This window comes from Eleginops maclovinus, chromosome 20 (genome assembly GCF_036324505.1).
Source record: "Eleginops maclovinus isolate JMC-PN-2008 ecotype Puerto Natales chromosome 20, JC_Emac_rtc_rv5, whole genome shotgun sequence".
Taxonomy (NCBI): Eukaryota; Metazoa; Chordata; class Actinopteri; order Perciformes; family Eleginopidae; genus Eleginops; species Eleginops maclovinus.
Genome location: NC_086368.1, coordinates 24811277 through 24829324, shown reverse-complemented (window position 1 = coordinate 24829324; position 18048 = coordinate 24811277). Strand labels below are relative to the sequence as shown.

The following is an 18048-nucleotide window of genomic DNA, read 5'->3' as shown; positions in this document are numbered from 1 at the left end:
ATGGGGAGGGGGGATTGGAGGTGTCCGGTGCCTTGCTCAAGGGCACCACAGCAGGGCCTAGGAGGTGAACTGGGACCTCTCCAAGTAGCAGTCCACTTTCCATAAGGTGACAACAGATGTGTCAAAAATAACAATACAATGGAATAATTCATCAACATAAACACCTTTTCTATTATGAATATATACAGGCTGAATATTGGAGCAAATGCTTTGGCATCATTTACATATTCCCTGTAGGTCATCTCACAGGCTGCTGAATCGTTGGGCTTTATTTAATTTGAACCTTACATTCTTATCCCGCAGTGGTCTATCATAGCAGCTTTAATAAAAAGCTCATAACTCTCATACCGTGGATCAGGGGCAGAGGGGGTAACTGGGGTGTGAAATAGACTCCAGTTAGCTGATGGACACATGAAAAGCTCGGATGGTTGCTTGTCACTCACACCGCCATACCCGCCTTTTGCTCCATCTGAAGTGAAAATATGAATCTAAATTGGCTAGAAAATGCATTTTTCTCCCCAATAGATCCCAGAAGTGCACGCGGCATCATCACAGGGACTCATTTGAGGCGAAGATAGTGCCTGCTGCTCCTCGGTGCGGTAGGAGGGGTTGTAGTGACGCTGTCATCCAATGGGCACCGGCTTCCTCCGGACCGAGCGCAGCACCTCAGTCTCAGCAGCACTTTTGCGCCAGACAAGTGGGGACGGTCGTTTACTCAGCACCCGAGAAGAAGAAACAGGGCTCCGGGAATTTACTGAGCTGTATTTGGCAAAGATTCACCTTTTCCTCTTTTTTTCGGTACACGAGATTTTGCAAAGATGAACGTTGGCTGCGTCATCCTGGCGTGCACCTTACTTGTGGGCGCATCCTCGGTAAGATGAGTACATTTCTCCACACATCTTTTCGGCTAACGAACAGTGGAAGTGCTGCACTGCTGTAGAGATTACTTTGGGCTCTGCCTCTCGCTGCCTGAGCCCGCAGAAAGTGTCTGAGACAGGCTCACTTTCCCCCGCAGCGTTGCGCTAAAGGCAGCGTGATGCGTGTAACAGAGCTTTATTCGGCGACGTTTAAGGGCAAGAATAGGTTTTTGTCGTAAGTGTTTGGAGTGGGAAAAAAGTCACAGACAACTCTGTTTCGCTAGCCTCCCTATCCTCTCTGCAAAATGAACTGCAGTGTATTATTGCAGAGGACAGGGCTTTCTGGAGGGGCTTCCTTCTGTTGTCTGCGATCAACTTCGTTTACGCACTGTCATCCCTCGTTTCCACATCTCTTGGATAAATGGCTTAGTTGACGACTTGGTTATTTGGGTTGGAGCACATTTAAAAATAATTACCTCATTATAAATAGCCCTCTTTATTATTTACAACTTGCATAATTCTCCAACGCCAGCTTTATTTCCCAAATGTATGCAGTAGTAGTTTGTTGTGGATAAAGAAATATTGGACTGCCTGTATAATGCAGCAAAGTGCACCATATTTCCTTTTTGAAAACAAACATAATTTGATGTGATGAACGAGGTCTATCGCTGTAAGTGCATTCTGTTGAGAATGAAATGCCTGCTGAAAGAAACTGTGTGCCTGCAAATGTGCTTATAAATCAACACTCTAATTCAATGCATTAGGTCTCTGTCACACATGCACACACTCCCTGTACTCCCTTTCTCACCCCAGCCAGCATGCAGTATGGATGTGTAAGGATTAAACATTTCCTGCTAGCAACAGTCATCATCTTTATGCTCCTTGACGTCATTATCACGACTTGTGTCATCAACATATGATGATCATGAGGTTAACATCTGTAACGGGGATAATGACGCTTATTATAAAACACAGTGGAGGTCCAAGTGCGATGTAAATCACTCCAGAGGGACTGAAGTTCAGTATGAGTCTGAAAAGGGCTGCCGGATCAGCTTGTGACCCTGTGGCTTCCAGTCAATTTGCCGATGCTTAACAGCCCCTCTCGTTTTATTCCTCAGGGGAGTAAGACAGGCCAGCCCCTCAAACCCCCGTGCAGACCGGGCTTCTCCCAGAACTTCTACACAGTGATAGTCTCCAGAGACGCTCTGCATGGTCAGAGCATCCTCAAAGGTAAGCTAGACCTCACTTATCCAACTGCTGATATTTTCCTCCCTCTGGCCAGATGTGTCACCAAACCTCATAGTGTGATTGAGTGAGGAGGTGTGTGTGTCTCTGTGTGTGTGGGGGGACATATTATTATTATGGCGAGGGGCTCTCCATCACTCCTTAAGAACACTCTGGTTGTGGCAACATAAGCAGCTCAGCTTGAGCTCAGACTTACATATGTTCAAGCAGTAGTGATGCAGCTCGGTCTGAACAACTCTGGGGATGTTATTAAACGACAGCAGGCGCATAATGCATTCTGTTCCCCAGTCATCATTGGATACTGACTTTCATTGATGAATGAACACCTAAATTACACTGATTGCATTTAAAAAAAACAAAAAACATTTCTTTCCTTTTTAATTGACTGAGCAGACGAAACTGATTTAAACGGCCTGTTCTTCACTCTGCACATTTGCAGCTGGAAGCACACATCTTTTATTTTATTCCCCACTGTTCAGTGTATTACATGTTCCAGCTCTTTTATTCTTTCCGTTTTTTGAGTCAAGAATTCAATCCTGTTTTCGTTCGCTCCATTTCTTTGAAGAAAAGGCAGTGTGCTAAGTCTACTGTGAGGTTAATTTCCTGCCGTTTGAAATGACGCTATGTTTTTCTCAGTGTCTTTTATTTGTGAGTGAATCTTTGCCATAAGGGAAACAAAGTCTTCGGCATCCTAGGTTCCGAAGCCACATTATTGACAGATGAACAAACCCTTTATGTTACCTGGATGTGCTTCTCCAGCATTTAATCCAAGCCTTTAATAAGGACCTTTTAAAATGACCCCCAGGATCAGGACTGCTATTTTCACAACTTTGTTTTTGTCATATGGGCACAATATAAGTTGTTCCAATTTTTTTCTCCAACCTTTTCTACGCAGTGTACAATAAGCTCAGCTCTCCCCTGGTGGTTTGCTTTTATAGCCAAATATTGTCCATTAATACGTGAAAAGCTGTTTGCCAGGAGGAAATTGCCTTCTCAATGTAACAGCTGTTTTCCGACTGCGAGCAAAACAATTGACTTATTTTGGAGGCTATTTTGTTGTTTAGTAGGCTGACAAGGGCAGTGCTGCCGGTCAGTGGGGAGCGAGGCTGCCTGAAGGGGCTCGGGGGGGGTTGGAGGCGTCCGCCTGCTCGGAAATGGGCTTAGCCGTCCTGATTGACCCAAACGATGTTAACACAGAAGATGTGACTACATAGATAACGCATGTGGGTTCCTCCTCCCCGTTTTTGTGTTACATCCACGTCTGCCTCGTGGGGAATATTGAGTCCTGGTGTACATATTAGCTTTAAAAAAAAAAGGTTACAGCAAGCCCAACTGCATCAATGTGATTAACCTTATGTGCTACATCAGCTCCAGCTCTGTTCCCTTATTACCCCCGTTCCAGTGTTTCATTTTGTCCGTCTCTGTGTTTGTTCTTTGTGAAAATCAATCTGAGAGCCACTCTGTCCTCCCAACTGGCTCGTGGAATAGGGGCAGCTTACAGTAAGTCCTCATGCTGTGACGAATGTGCGGAGGGCTAGCTCTACTGAAGATCTGTGTTCTGTACTCTGGGATACAAAGCAGGGGGGAAGCCTTTTAATACCAACGCCACAATATGTATAACCCAAAACTGTCACTTTTCAAGAGGAATGAATGTGCCGGGGATGGGTTGAGGGAAGGTCTGGGATGCTCCTGAGCTGGCTAAGGGGTTGCTGGGCCGCTGTGAGCCGGGGCTGTTGTCTCCCTGGAGACAGAGAGACAGTGAGCGATGGGGGAAAGACTAAAGAGCTGCGGACCAGCAGGTGCAGTGTGAACCAGGCTGCGGGTTTCCAGAAGCTGAATAATATGTGGCGCACAGTGCTTTTCATACTGGAAGGGGGAGTTGTTCTTCTTTTATCTTTTAGTTTTGATAAGTGTGGGTACTGACGGTTACACCTTTCTAAGTTAAATGATATTTCAAAATGAGGTCTTGGTGCTCTTGTTACCTACGCCTCATGCACCATTATGTGTGCTTCTAGGACCATACTGGTGTTTTATCACACTTTCCATTACTGCTGACCTTTAACCAAGGCCTGGTGTTACCTTAAATGAAGCATCATGGGAAAAGGTAAACACTAGACAGTAAGACATGAGCGCAGAGAGTGATCGGGAACGACGTGCAGTAAAGGTCACCAGCCCGGACAGGAATAGGAGATGTTGCACTTCACGTCTCACTGTAGGTTATAAGGGCACTCCTACCTGCAATTTGATCTGCATTCAGATCAAATAAACACTAATGGAAGTGATTTTATAGCCTATGACAGAGGCTAATCTTCTCTCTTTTTCTTGTGACCCTTTATACCCAAATCATATCCACTCAGCAGTCAGAACAGAGCATGATGTTCTGTTCTTGGTTTTTTATGATAATAAAGCCTCAAGATGTAAGTTGTACATTTTGTGACCCTGCAGATTTATATTGGAACCCTTAAGGCATACCAACTCACAAATCGAGACAACACCTTTAAGCTATCTTAAAACAAAAACTTGGAGATGGATTTTTTTTGCTCTGGAAAGTGAGAAATAGAAATGGATACCTATACCACTGCGCCAAGGTTCAAAATCACAACAGCACATCTTTGAATATAGTCAAAAGGGATTTTAATGACAGTAAATAGGTAGTAAAAAACACTACGTTTTGCAAAAAAATGCTGTCTTCATTTCTATCGTGTCCCTTTTGTTCGTAAAGAGAAGTGTCTTCTCCAATCCTGAAAGGTCATTGTTGAATCGTAATGCGTCATTCAGCACCACCTTTTTGTCATTCCTCGCTTGCTTTATAGGTTAAAAACGCTGTTATCGCTTTGAGGTTGACCATAAAAGACCTTTGTTTAGTCACAAATGTCTGCGCTGCCGCTAAGTTGTGCTGAATAAATCATCGCATGCTCCCATGGAGATGTTTGTCTGGGAGCCGGGTCAGGATTGGAGGGGGAGGCTGTGGCACACAGGCGAGCAGACAGCCGGGCTTTGAGTCGCGGTCCGTGCAGATTCCCGCCGTGGGCAGATAAGCCATGAAAAGAAATATTCCAGTGATTGCACATCGCTGTGTAAACCATCACCTCGCTCCAAGAGCCGGAACAGACACCTAGGAACACGGACGAGGGGATGTGGCCTCGGTACAAAAGGAATTGATTTGAAACACGGTTCAGTCAGGATAGTGTCTCCTTAAGTCACTGTCAACGCATATTTGAAAAGACGGCAGTGATGAGTTTCACCCTTTGCCCCTCTCCAGTCCTGAGAGACAGGGAACAACACGGCTCTGTCTGTCTCACTGCATTTTTTGCTTCATGTCGCCCAGATTATGTTATTCAAAAAAATGACTTTGATGGATTTAAGGGATTGGAGATTCTTGTTTTTGGAGAGGATTCCGCTTTGAGGCTTTGGAAACGAGCAAGGGCCACTTTCTTTGGGTAAATGAGATAAAAAATGGATGATCCCTTAATGTTCGCTGACAGACAGCAGCACAACATGCGTGTATTCCTCAACCAAGCTTACAATATCCTGTGCTCTGCCACCTCAACCCTTTCCAGGCCTTTCCAAGAGAAGAGGCTCTGTTCTTATTTTCACTCCATCTGTTGTCTCTTGAATCCCAGGAGATGAACCTGCTCCATGAAATAATTCACTTAGGTGTGTTTTTCTCGCTTCCTTCATCTCAGGGCTTTTAATTTAAAATTGGGTCTTTCTACCGCAGTTAAAAAATAACTCGGCACACACTTTCTCCTTTAATCTAAAAGATTAATTTGAGGAGGCTCCACCAGCTTCATGCTTTCGGCATGGATTTCCTATTGTTCAATCCATCTGTAAAAGTTACACATGCAAAATGACTTGTAACATGACCCCAATTAGACTACAGCAGGAAAATCTGGCAAGGAGCCATATCTGCTCTGAAGCAGCCAGCTCTGTGTTTGCAGTGCTGTGGAGAACTCCTGACTCTTAACCTACGATCCAAACTGACAGGGCTTTCATAAGTACGTCCAGCCCAAGAACTGAGAGGAGGCTGGGGGGTCTGGGATTACGTTTCCAGGCATTTGGTAAGCGGGATGCCATTTTCCTTCTGACTCGGGGGACGTCTCTCTTGTCCTCCAGAGAGTCTTTCATCTGTGCAGCCAGGACCTGCAGTCTGTGGCGAGCTGATAGAACACAGGTACAGAAGATGAGCCACATCATTTCTCTTTATCTCACCTGCCTTCTTACCAAACCAAGCTCCGCTGCTATATCCATCGAACTCCCTACAACATGACATACATGCTGAGCCAATTCAATCAAGCGAGGCCACCCAAGATACAGTACATGCCACAGCGGAATCCTTTTCATCTGGTTTTGTAGTCACTTCTTCAGTAGTGGTAGTAAGTAAAAACAAAAAAGCAAAAAAGAAAAGGGATTGAATCAGACTGGGCTGTCAGCAGAAATATGATTTCCTCTTGTCAGGGCGTCCATGTGAATTTTTATTAGTTCTGGTGCTCTGATCTCCACTGAGCTCCTCTCGCTGTGTACTGGTATTAGCTTCCGTGTGATGGTCGGTCTCTGGGTCATGGCATATGCTCTCATGGAGTTTCATTACGATTCAGAGTTTCATTGCTTTCCCCATCTGGTGCCCACCGAGAGACGAGCATGATTCATCTGGACCTCCGTGCATATGAGAAGCTGTCAGAGCTATACCCGGCGCCTGCACGGCCTCTGGATGCACTCCACTGGCTGAGATTATGCAGTAGATCTACATTTGCTGACAACACCGAGGTGAGCTAATTGTGCCCTGTGTTTTGTTCTGACCTTCTGAAGGCGCTAGCCGCGGTATTATCAGACCTCGGATTGCTGCTGCGAGAGCTGGCGGCTGTGGGTTAAATCATGGAGTCATTATAGGGAGAGGAAGAAGCACTTCTGATGGTATTAGCCAAAAAGGAGAGTCCTTGGCAAGGGATTAACGGATAAGAAAGACACTTTGTTGAAGCAGGAGCGCAAGACTTTCTACTGTAATTTCTGGAGGTGAGACAAGGGCAAATTTATGCTGGGGCAAAGTGAAAATGTTCTTTTGTATTTCTTAGAAACTGTCTTAAATGTTGGTTTAACTCCCCTGATGATGCCTCTCTTTGCATACTATCCAAGTATATAGCATATATTGGAGGAAATCACCCCCACGTCTACCATTGATGACCTTGTATTCTGTGAATACTATTTGCATTTGTTATCGAATGCCTTTTTCTAATTGGACGCCCTCCATCACAATCAATGTGTATTAGCGCTTAACATCTCGGTGTCCTTTACCGATCGGTGGCCTCGATTAAGACTATTGGATTTTTTGTTGCAATGCAGAAATGAACAATTTTCCCACCAGGAGACCTCTGTTTAACCTCTTAGCTGTAAGTGTGAACCACAATGTACCAGTTCATTACAAAGCCCCCGCCCCCTCTTTAGGCTTGCGGGATTTACATGTGTCTGAATACAAATCAGGTCTGCAGTGTTGGAGTGTTTCTGCAGCTCAAATGATTCCCTTGCGTATTATCCTGCCTGTTTGTATTGTCATTACAATGAACTCTTCAGTGTCCTTTAGGGTGGATTACTGGATACATTGTTATTATAACAACTAATAGAAAAAAGATAGGGCTCGGTCTTCAGTAGCCCTGAAAAAGAAAGCTATGGAAATAATGGAAAATAATGTGCAGGATCTGAACACATTTTTCTATTTCCGATATCATCAGTCTGGAATTGTGGTGATTCAAAGCTGCAAATTCGATTCTTGCCAAGCTTTTTTCCTCTTGGAAATAAAAAACATTGGGAAATAAAAATACATATTAGACATATTGTCTTGTTTGGCATTGACCACATTTGTGTTTCTGTGGTTCATCTACCATTCGACCATTGGTTCCCCAGTTGACCTCCATCAAGTTGGTCCAGACTGTATTCTGAATGTTGAATGTGGCACTCTGGGTATGTTATAATCACTGTGAGTGGATCTCAGGCACTTGGAGACAATCCATGTCCTCAGATCCATCCAAGCCTCCTCCTTGAAACCTAGAGAAACCTGTAATCATCCCTCACCACATCCATGACATTCATTTGCTGATCGCTCTGCTTCAAAAGTAATGTGCTGCAGTACACTACTGTACTTTTGTAATCTCCACAACCATTTTCACAATTGTTTAATTTTCTAACGTGTAGAAATGGAAATGTTGACATTATGGTTCAACAAGCACACCAGGGACCAGAAACCCACACTGGATTTCAAGCCGTTAAATTCACAGACGCTTAACAAAACTAAAAGGGCCTCCATCAAGGATAAATACCCTATCTTGTGATATTAACTGATGATGGTGTGTTTATCCGCCATGTAATTCATTTTGATGTGTCAGTAGTTTTTTGGGTAATCCTGCTGTAAAATAGACCAACCGGAAAGTATTACCTCCCTTGTAGGTGACTCCTAAATGGGTTTTTTTTTTGCTGTTGGCGAAGCTAGCAAACCAGCTAATAAAGAAAATGTAAATACGGCCACTTTGGGAATACTTGGAGCCACATTTCCTTTTATAAAGTGGCATTTCTCCCTTTTTGTTTTTGAACATATACCAGACAAATGCAATCCATCAAAATATTGCAAAGAGCACTAGCTGATGTGCACATTTTAGAGCATGTCGAGGAAAAAACATCTCCCTTACCCCATATGCCCTCTTTCTCAGTTTAGTATTTCTCCCCCTCCCCCTCTTGATTCCCGAGTCACGGGCTCAAAGTGACATATGGCCTCTCCCTTTATTGATGAATTACGGCCAAGCGGTTTGACCTTGTGTTGCCGCTTGACCTCTGATGTCCTCCAACACTCATATCCTCCGTCTGCGGTGCTGGAGGAGATGAGAAACATGGCCCAATCAGAATGATTTACGTTGGTCTTGACTCAAGACATAGATTCTTCTAAGCTGCTCAGTGCATCTCCAGAGGGCCGCTCGGTATCGTACTGTACAACCGTTTCTGAAGCCATGGGGCTTTTGCTATACTATCGCCTTAATTAAAAGACTACACTGTCAAGATGTCTTTGTTCTACCAACTCTAATATCAAATAGGTCCCCAGCCAGAGAGCAGCTTGTGCTCTACTCTGTCCTTTGGATGTGTTCAGCCTTGAATCTATGTTTGATCCGGGCGCTGGCACACTCTTTTTTTTTTTAAACCACTATTTCTTGTTCATTTTTGTTGAATGCGTAAAAACTTTTTTATATATATGTATAAAAGCAGTATAGTTTGTGCACTGTTTATTTGTGTGTGCATGTGTTTGTAGGCAGTGCTCCATCCACAGAGTGATTATCTTAAATGGAGAAAATTAAAGGATTACACACCAGCCCAGTAATCCAGCTGTCAATCTCACGGCTCATTAGTACGCAAAGGAGAGAGAGCGAGAGAGAGGGACACAGAAAGAGAGCGTTACAGAGAGAGAGACCTGTTTATAATGTTTCAGCACGTCAATCAAACAAGAAGGAAGGTTTTCTCTATCCCTATATTAACAACTTTCATTGAGAAATCAGAGGCTCCAGTTTCACCTCAGCAGCCGTGACGAAATGCCTGAGGGTTTAAGAAATATTTTCAATTAGATTTAACTGTGAAATAGAATTTTCCACAGACTGAAATGTGCAGTTTTTTAAATTGCAAATAAAAGCAACAGGTGGCTTTTCATTTGACTTAGAATTTCAGTTCAAAATCAGATTGCCATCTTGTGCCATTCTTACAAGCGGGCTGTTTGAAAGCAAACCACTCAACTACTGGAGTTCATTAGACTGCATAATGATAGGCAATGGACAATACTTCAATACATTAGAATCCAGTTTGAGGATTAATATTGTTACTTTCCCTGATAAAAACTTGTATTTCAAGTGCTATGGAAGTGTTTTCAGCTTTGCTTGCTTGTCTATGTTTGGGCTAAAGAAGAACCAATTAAACTCTTGACTAAATCCAAATTACGGGGCGGATACACAAATTATGTTTAATTTCCATAACATTTCGAGACAATTAACTTCATCTGATGATTGAAAAATCCCAACTGGGAAAATTCACAAGTTGGAACAACACAAACAGCTTTCAAAGTTGTGGTTTTTCAAGTGCAACACATCCTCTTTGCAGTGTATCCATGTTCTTTCAAAATGTCAACTCACAGCTCATGAACACCCCAAAGCACAAGAACGACTTTCAAATGGGACCATCCAAGGAGCTCTTGAATGCACAATTGGCCCTGTTGAAGGTCTTTAAATGGTGTTCTAGTTTCAGGCTTGTTTTTACTGTCGCTGCCGTTTTAAATAGCTAATGAAGGACTGCGGCTACACTGACACCTACAGCAACATCTAACCTGTGAGTGTGCCGCGATTAGCCTTGGTGTGGAAAGATATACAGCCTCCCTGCCATTTCTCACCGTGCTGTAGGGCACATAAAAGAAACCGTTTGGGAAACGATGGCACCATAAAAGAAAATAGAAACACAAATCCTGCCTCCATCATGGAAAAAAAGGGGGGAATTGCATCTCCTATGGCGGGTTTTGGATTTGATTGTATCAATTTGCTGTCTATTTTGATCTGAAATGCGGGCTGGGTGCAGGTTATTTGCTCAGGCACAGTCACTTGGTGATGCCCACTGCTGGGAACTATTTCTGATGCAGCTCATCTCATTTAAAACTCACCACTCTCTGTGTTTGTGTTTTTGCATTTTTCACAGATTGTCCATTTAATGTGTTTCAATCTCCCATGAAATCGATGGGAAGAAGTCATTCTTTTAATCCTACTCCAGTGTTTTAAACAAGCGTTCTCTGTGTATTTCATCTAAATATGTGTTACCTCCGGAGCCAAAACTGGCAGTATTGTTACAACAGCAAATGAAAGTCAGTCACACTTTCTACAGACGGTCTGTTTGAAAGAGCTGGCTGGGATTCAGATGGCTGATTTGGAAATCACAATACGGGACCATGCTTCTTCCTGTTGTGATGCAGATTTTTTCTGTGGGAAGCTGACAAATGTGTAAATATGCTTTGCTGACCAGAATAAACAGAAGATATTACGCCGTGGATTTGTGATACGACTAAATCCATTCTGCTTCCTGTCGCCCTGTCATCTCCATGCCAGTTAAGAATTTAATCTTTTCAGGTGTTTTATTGCTTACCTTGCTTTCTTACCATGAACACATTATCTCTCTATCTCTGTTACGTTCTCTCTTTTGAAACCTGCATCACACTTCCTCTGACTCCCTTATGAATCCACTTTCAAAACAACGACACAAACCGAAGCACTTACTCCTCTGATTTATATTTAGAGCTGTACTCGTACAAGAGCAGGTCACAAACACAGCTTGTATCCCCATGCACATACACACGCTTTGCGTAGAGGTTAATGCGTAGTAGCACAGGCCCCTGTAGGTATCTGCACAAATGTTAAATGTGCCATTATGGTATTAGCTTTGACCTCCTGATGGGTCTACATTATAATAATACACTGGGAGACCTTTGTATTTCTGATGTCTGCTGGGTAACGTGCACCGGTTAACCTGCCAAGGGAACAAAAAAGAGATTATTTTCTAAATCTCATTGTGCCGTTTGTACGTCCTGCTCACTTCTTGACATATTTGTGCTTGAATTGGATAGAGGCGCACTGTAAATACCCATGAGAAGATTATAGCCATCGGCCAATAGCAGTCAGAAATCCCCATAGAGCATCATTACCATGCCAAAGATGTCCCAGTTGCACACACACACGTCTCTTTTGTAGTCCCTGGATAACAAGAACAGGGTTTTTTCTCAAATATGCGTAAGCTTGACGTTTGCCGTTCTAGTCTTTATTTAGTAAGAGGTTGGTAATTCATAGAAGTACAGAAGAAAATCGGGGGTTGAGGGCCCACTTTTTTTTTTTTATATGGGAGCAAATCAATAGAGCCCTGCTTTTTGCTGGCAACGTGCAACGCAGACACATGCTGGTAGCATCGATCAGAGCTTCAGAAGAATCACAGTTTTCCTCCCCTGCTCCACTCTGTCTCTCTGTGTGCCTCCTCCCCTCTCTCCAGCTCTTTCTCTTGTCTCTTTTCTCTCTGTTGCCTCGTATAGGTTTTCAGATAAAAATAATAGCTCTGAGAACCAACAGAGGAGGGGTGGTGGCGGTGGTGGGGGTGTTGGTGACAGTGTTTACGCTTTGCACCACAACATAAAGAGGCAGTCTGACTCTAGGAATAAACCCCTTGTTATTGCCATAAACAGCAATTTAGCCAGGGTGAAACACCGGATGCCGTATTACTGTGTCATCATGATTACAACCACAGGGCTGTGGCAGAGTGAGTGATGGCACTGGCACCTATTTAAATGCAACGTCAAATTTATAGCTGTGTAAACCAATCTGAACATCAAGGCTGACCCAAATGATGACACGTCAGAGCTGCCACAGAAACATGACAGATGTTCGACACCACTTCTGTAGTTTGGCGCTCCTATATCGCTGCTTTCTGCGTTTGCTAAAAGCAGAGCGGTTGTTATGCTGATGGAATTAGCATACAATGGCTCATGTCTGTACCGATGCATGTAGGCTTTTGATTTGCAGCCCACAGGTCAGCTGCTGAACATGCTGCAGTCATTTCTAATGTAACAGTCTAATTTCTGACCAGAGGACATGGAACATTTTGAACAGCTCTCTAAAAAGCGTCATTATGAAGCCGAGAGTTAAACGTCCTGCTTGAATAGGCTCTGCTGGCCTGCAGGGCCACAGAACTACTGCGTATAACTCACCTGTCATGAATAAACATCCACCATCCGTAGATATCTGCCGGGTTTCCTGATTTCAAGTAGTGATTCACAGCTTGATTTGCATATTTGTTATTCCGTTCCAAGATGATATTAAACTATTGAAGCACCGCGAGATGTTTTGACCGCAGCGATGATTCTTCCCGGTATTTTTAACTGATAGCTCTTCCTTCTTAGGTCGGGTTCAGGGCCCGTAGAGCTCATTATCGTGGAGCTAGTGTGGATGTTGGCAACAATACAAGAGCCTCTTCCACCTTCGGGCCCTGCAGCGTGTTGGATGAAACACGAGGAGGAGCTGGAAAGAAGGCCTGTGTGTGTGATCAACATGAAAAACTGGATAACGCTGTGTGCTAAAGTGTTCAGAATTACCCTCAGCTCTGGGACATTTACAGATGCATTAAACATGGACTTGCCTTTGGGGTGTTTTGTGTACAGAGGTTATTTCCATGGCAATTGCGTACTATCGGTGATCGTCATTGGACAGGTGTTGGAGTCAAAGTTGACTGAAGCAGCATGAGAATTGAATAGTTAAACAATAACAGTTAAAAAAAAAAACATCTGATGGCTGAATGAACTGAATAGGTTGGAAACTGAGGAAAAACCGCCTGAATGGATGTGGCTGGTGGATGTTGAAAGAGTACAGTAAATAGTCTAAAGTGGGGCTAAATAGATCTATTTAACCATTCACGTTATCATTGAGTGCTTTCTCACGGCTATGAGATGCTGCTTCCTGTGACACACTATTACCTCTGTCATTCTGTTTGGTTTGTTTGTAAGCAGGACAACAGAACAATTACTGTCCAAGTTTTCAAGAAATATGCCATATTACAGCTTCTCTTTACTCCAAATGATATTTGATTTTTGATAGCAGTAGGGAGTAGCCCTTGGCTGCTGCACGGTTAGCTTAGCCTCAAAAACAAGCTTATCTTCATCTACAGTTTTAGTCCGTTACAGCTGACGTTACATTAGATTTCATGGGGACTGCAGAAAGCCTTGACAGCAGGTCTGAAACTTATAGTCGGGTAAACTGCCATAACTTAAAACGCATTGTGAAATACAGGTTTGGAAGTGATAATTGAGGAAATGTGAAAAGCGTTGTTATTGTTGTCAACATTCAATTTCCATTATAATGTATGAAAATAGAAGATAAGACACATGACTTCCCTGTCTCGCCTGTTAATCTGAGGTAATTACAATGTTTTTAAAATGTCTGTGCTGACATTGTGCTGATGTTCCCGTGTTTTTGAGTTTTGAGTTTTGCAGATCTGATGACGCCACACGTGGCGCGCAGTGAACAGATTTTGCACTTTTTCTCTCGTTCACATCTGTCCTGCCAAACATGTTTATCACACAGGTAAAGTGTGAGTTTGCCATCTGAACAGAAAACATAATTAAAAGAAACTGCCACCTGCTGAAAGGTTAGGCTAATTAAATCATTTTACCAACTGCATTAGTTTCCTGCTTCAGTCTGGATATCAGCTGTGGTAACACTAATACAGTTTACAGGAGGCAGCGTGCCAAAAATACTCTGTTATTTTACTTAATCCCAGTAAACGGTTGAATACAGCCATTCAATCCCAATTCACAGCGTGTATTTCTTTATCCTAATTAAATCAAATCTTCGCATTAGTTTGTCAGCAGCCAACAGGGGAAAATAAAAGTATCACTTGGGGGAAATGTGAGGGAATCGCTAACTTTGTCTCTTTTATAGGCATTAGAGAGACCAGCGGTGCCAAAAATAAGCTGCACTCTGCAAGTACTTGAAGATGCTGTTTTCACAGTAATCATCAGCCCCTCCAGTTATTGCACATAGTTAATATGCACAAGCTACATCCACTAGTCACAACTTCTGATCCATATGAACCGCATCCAAAAATAATCGGGATGGATACAGATGCAAATTATTGCATTAAATATTGTAATTATAATAATGATACATTTTATTTATAGAGTTTTTAAAGGGGGCTAGAAGACTCTTTCAATGAGTAAAAGTAATAATTATATATACCACGCAATATTAATCGCAGGTTAGAACAAGCATACGTGTTAACTGTTGCCTAATAAGCTGGTTTGAATCCCAAGCCCGCCACACATTCAGGCAAAGACCCCCCCCCTCTGTCTCCCCCTTTCAGCTCTCAAATCTCAAATAATGACCCTCTCTGGCTGAAAAAATACCCCCCAGAAAAAGACTGCATTGAAAAGGTTTAGAGGTCTGATTTGAACATATTGGTGCCGTCCAAATGTTTTTCGGGAGAGAGATGAAGATGCGAGTGTACTGGACAGAGTGATCATGTACACTGATCCACACACACACACACACACACACACACACACACACACACACACACACACACACACACACACACACACACACACACACACACACACACTGACTGACAGAGAGTGAGACAAGATCCTTTTATTTTATTTGCTGGAGTAATTCTATCAAGCAAAGACATCATCAGTAATTGATCACACATGGATCACTACCCTTAAACCTCCTCTCCTCTCCTCTCCTCTCCTCTCCTCTCCTCTCCTCTCCTCTCTCTCTTTTTTATTTCCCCCCTCACTTCCCCTTCGAAGACTTTTAGATCCAATTTGCAGTCCTCTCTGTGCCTGCGTTCCCATCCCTCCCAGCTTCAGTGTGTACAGCCGCCTGAAGCCCTGTGTGAACTTGTCTTCACACTCTAGAGATGGTATCTGTCGTTCCAGGGAGAAATGGAGCATACAGGGGATAAAATGTTGACAGTGGACTATCCTTTTTCACCATTTTATAGAACATATGATACACGCCATACATATATAAATGCATTTCTGCGTGTGTGTGTGTGAGCTGTGCACTCATGCTTCCCCCCATTTCCGATAATCTCACCGCACACCACCACAAGTGAGAAGCTGGGCCCTCGCAGGCTGCATTCCAAATACTCTCAAGGCTGGAGGCAAAGCAACATGAATTTCAATGAATTATTAAACAGGATTATTTATTTACTTCCTCCGCATCCTGAACCACCTAACTGGCAAATCTACATAGCATTTTTTTCTGAACCTGTGGCGCATTTGTATGCATTATTTACTCTCATGACTGAATATTTTCTTAAGGATGTCGAGTTTAGTCTATTCCCCTGTACACCTTTGGGAATCAGCGTTAGTGGACTTTGAATTGTGTAGTGCCACAACTCTAATGGACTTTGATTGTACATCGCATCCTGCTGAAGAGATTGATTTTGAAATGTCAATTAGCATAATTTGTTTTTGTGGCCATCATGTGGTGCCTCTGAATTTGTGTTTGTGTTTAGATTAATGACATTGTGTGAATCAAGTGGTATTGTTCTGGTGGCTGAGGGTTTGCCGTGTGTGTGTGTGTGTGTGTGTGTGTGTGTGTGTGTGTGTGTGTGTGTGTGTGTGTGTGTGTGTGTGTGTGTGTGTGTGTGTGTGTGTGTGTGTGTGTGTGTGTGTGTGTGGGAGAGAGTGTGTGTGTGTGTGTGTGTGTGTGTGTGTGTGTGTGTGTGTGTGTGGGAGAGAGAGTGTGTTAGCAGTGGGAGAAAGAGATGAATAAGCGAGCAGTGGACTGGAGCCCTGCCAGCCTGTGAGACTCCGGCGCACTGCAGATGAGCCAAACCTCCGTCCATTCACATGGAGCTCTTCATGGCGGGGCGACGACATGCTCCCTAAGTCTCTCCCCGAAATGTATGTGGCGCTACATGCCGACGTGTTCTCTAATTCTCCAGCCGTTTCCATTCGCAGTTTCGGACCCATCGTGATTAATTATCAAATCGGAAAACCTCCTGAGCCAATAACCTTGTTTTTATTCTGAAGTTTAAATGGGAAAGTCTTACCACTCTCATGGTAAACATCATTATGTATTTATAAAAACCTCGCCTTGCATCATTAACGGCGCGGCACATATCAAACATGGCACGGTAATAAATAGCAAACAGCCCACGTGTAAGTGAAGCGCAGAGTGTGTGACCTATGCGAATATTACACAGATGAAATGTAAATCTAGGTAAATGAGATGACACCTCCATCAGTGCCATCTGACAGAGCGGACCGGTTCTTTAGGTTGCCTTTCATCTAGTGTGTGTGTGTGTGTGTGTGTGGGTGTGTGGGTGGGGGGGGGTCAGCAACACTCACAATGCAGAGATGGAGGATGCAGCTGGAGGGCAGTTAGATTAAAGCGGGATCCTCCTGATATCACTGCCAGGGGTGCGGCATGTGCCCTGACAGAAATGTGTGTGTGTTGTGTCAGGACCGAATCGCTAATGAATGCACCCGCAGGGCTAATAAATGCATGTGAGTTGGGATGTGTTATCCAGGTTTTCTCTGCAAACACTGCCACTCCCACAGCGTCTTCCACTGAGATTTATGATCATTGAGGAGCTCTGTGTCAGGTTTACTATTAAAGTGCTATAGAAACTGCTTAAGCTCTTATACACACATATATCCTTGTGCTTCTGTGAGTGCCTGTAGCTACCATGAGAGCATTTCAGTTAAATGTATCTATTCATATGCTGCAATATATAGCAGATACATTTATTGGAAATACAAATAAATGTATGCAAGATGTTTTTATATCATCTTGAAGTCATAATGTAAAGGCACAAGCAGGGTTGGGCCGTACACCCCAGATCAAGGCCTGCGTTTGAAAGCCAACCCTTTAATCACTCTTGATTTGAGCTATTTCCACTTTGAGTTAAGAGTGTAGCTGTGTCCGCCTTAACTTGCACCGCATTGATTCTTGAAATATCCCGCGAGAATCAGTACTAGAATTAGAATTAGTACGAGCAGCTACAGGCGTGGTTTAGGTGTGTGTGTGACTGTCCAACAACAATAATGGGTCTTAAAGATGAAAGAGAAGTGTGTGAAATAGCATCAGTTATATCAGTATTTATTAATTAAAAGTAGAGCAAAGAACAGCACTGAGTTTCCTCGATGGAAAATACTTTTTTTCCCCGACTGGCTTCGAAAAGAGCTTGATTGGCAAATGGTTCATCCAATCACCTGCCAAAGTGCTTTCCCTTTCCCAAACTGTTTCCAATGACCACTTTTCCTCCGTGTAAACGAACCACTTGGCACCATTTTTTTCTCATTATCCTTCTCTTGTAAGCATCTTTACGATCTGGCAACTGGTCGCCATGATATATAGAAGTTGAAACCCAACAGGGCTACAGGGGG

The 18048-nt window shown here is 43.3% G+C and overlaps 1 protein-coding gene across 1 annotated transcript in view; it reads left to right on the top strand.

Annotated features, from left to right (window-relative positions):
* The first annotated feature begins 676 nt into the window (after positions 1 to 676).
* Positions 677 to 18048, top strand: part of cdh4 (cadherin 4, type 1, R-cadherin (retinal)) — a 204333-nt gene continuing 186961 nt past the window's right edge. Inside the window, exons 1-2 of the mRNA XM_063911504.1 lie at positions 677 to 872; positions 1976 to 2087. Coding sequence (XP_063767574.1) covers positions 819 to 872; positions 1976 to 2087 — 166 coding nt within the window. The 5' untranslated portion in view covers positions 677 to 818. The remainder of the gene's footprint in view (positions 873 to 1975; positions 2088 to 18048) is intronic.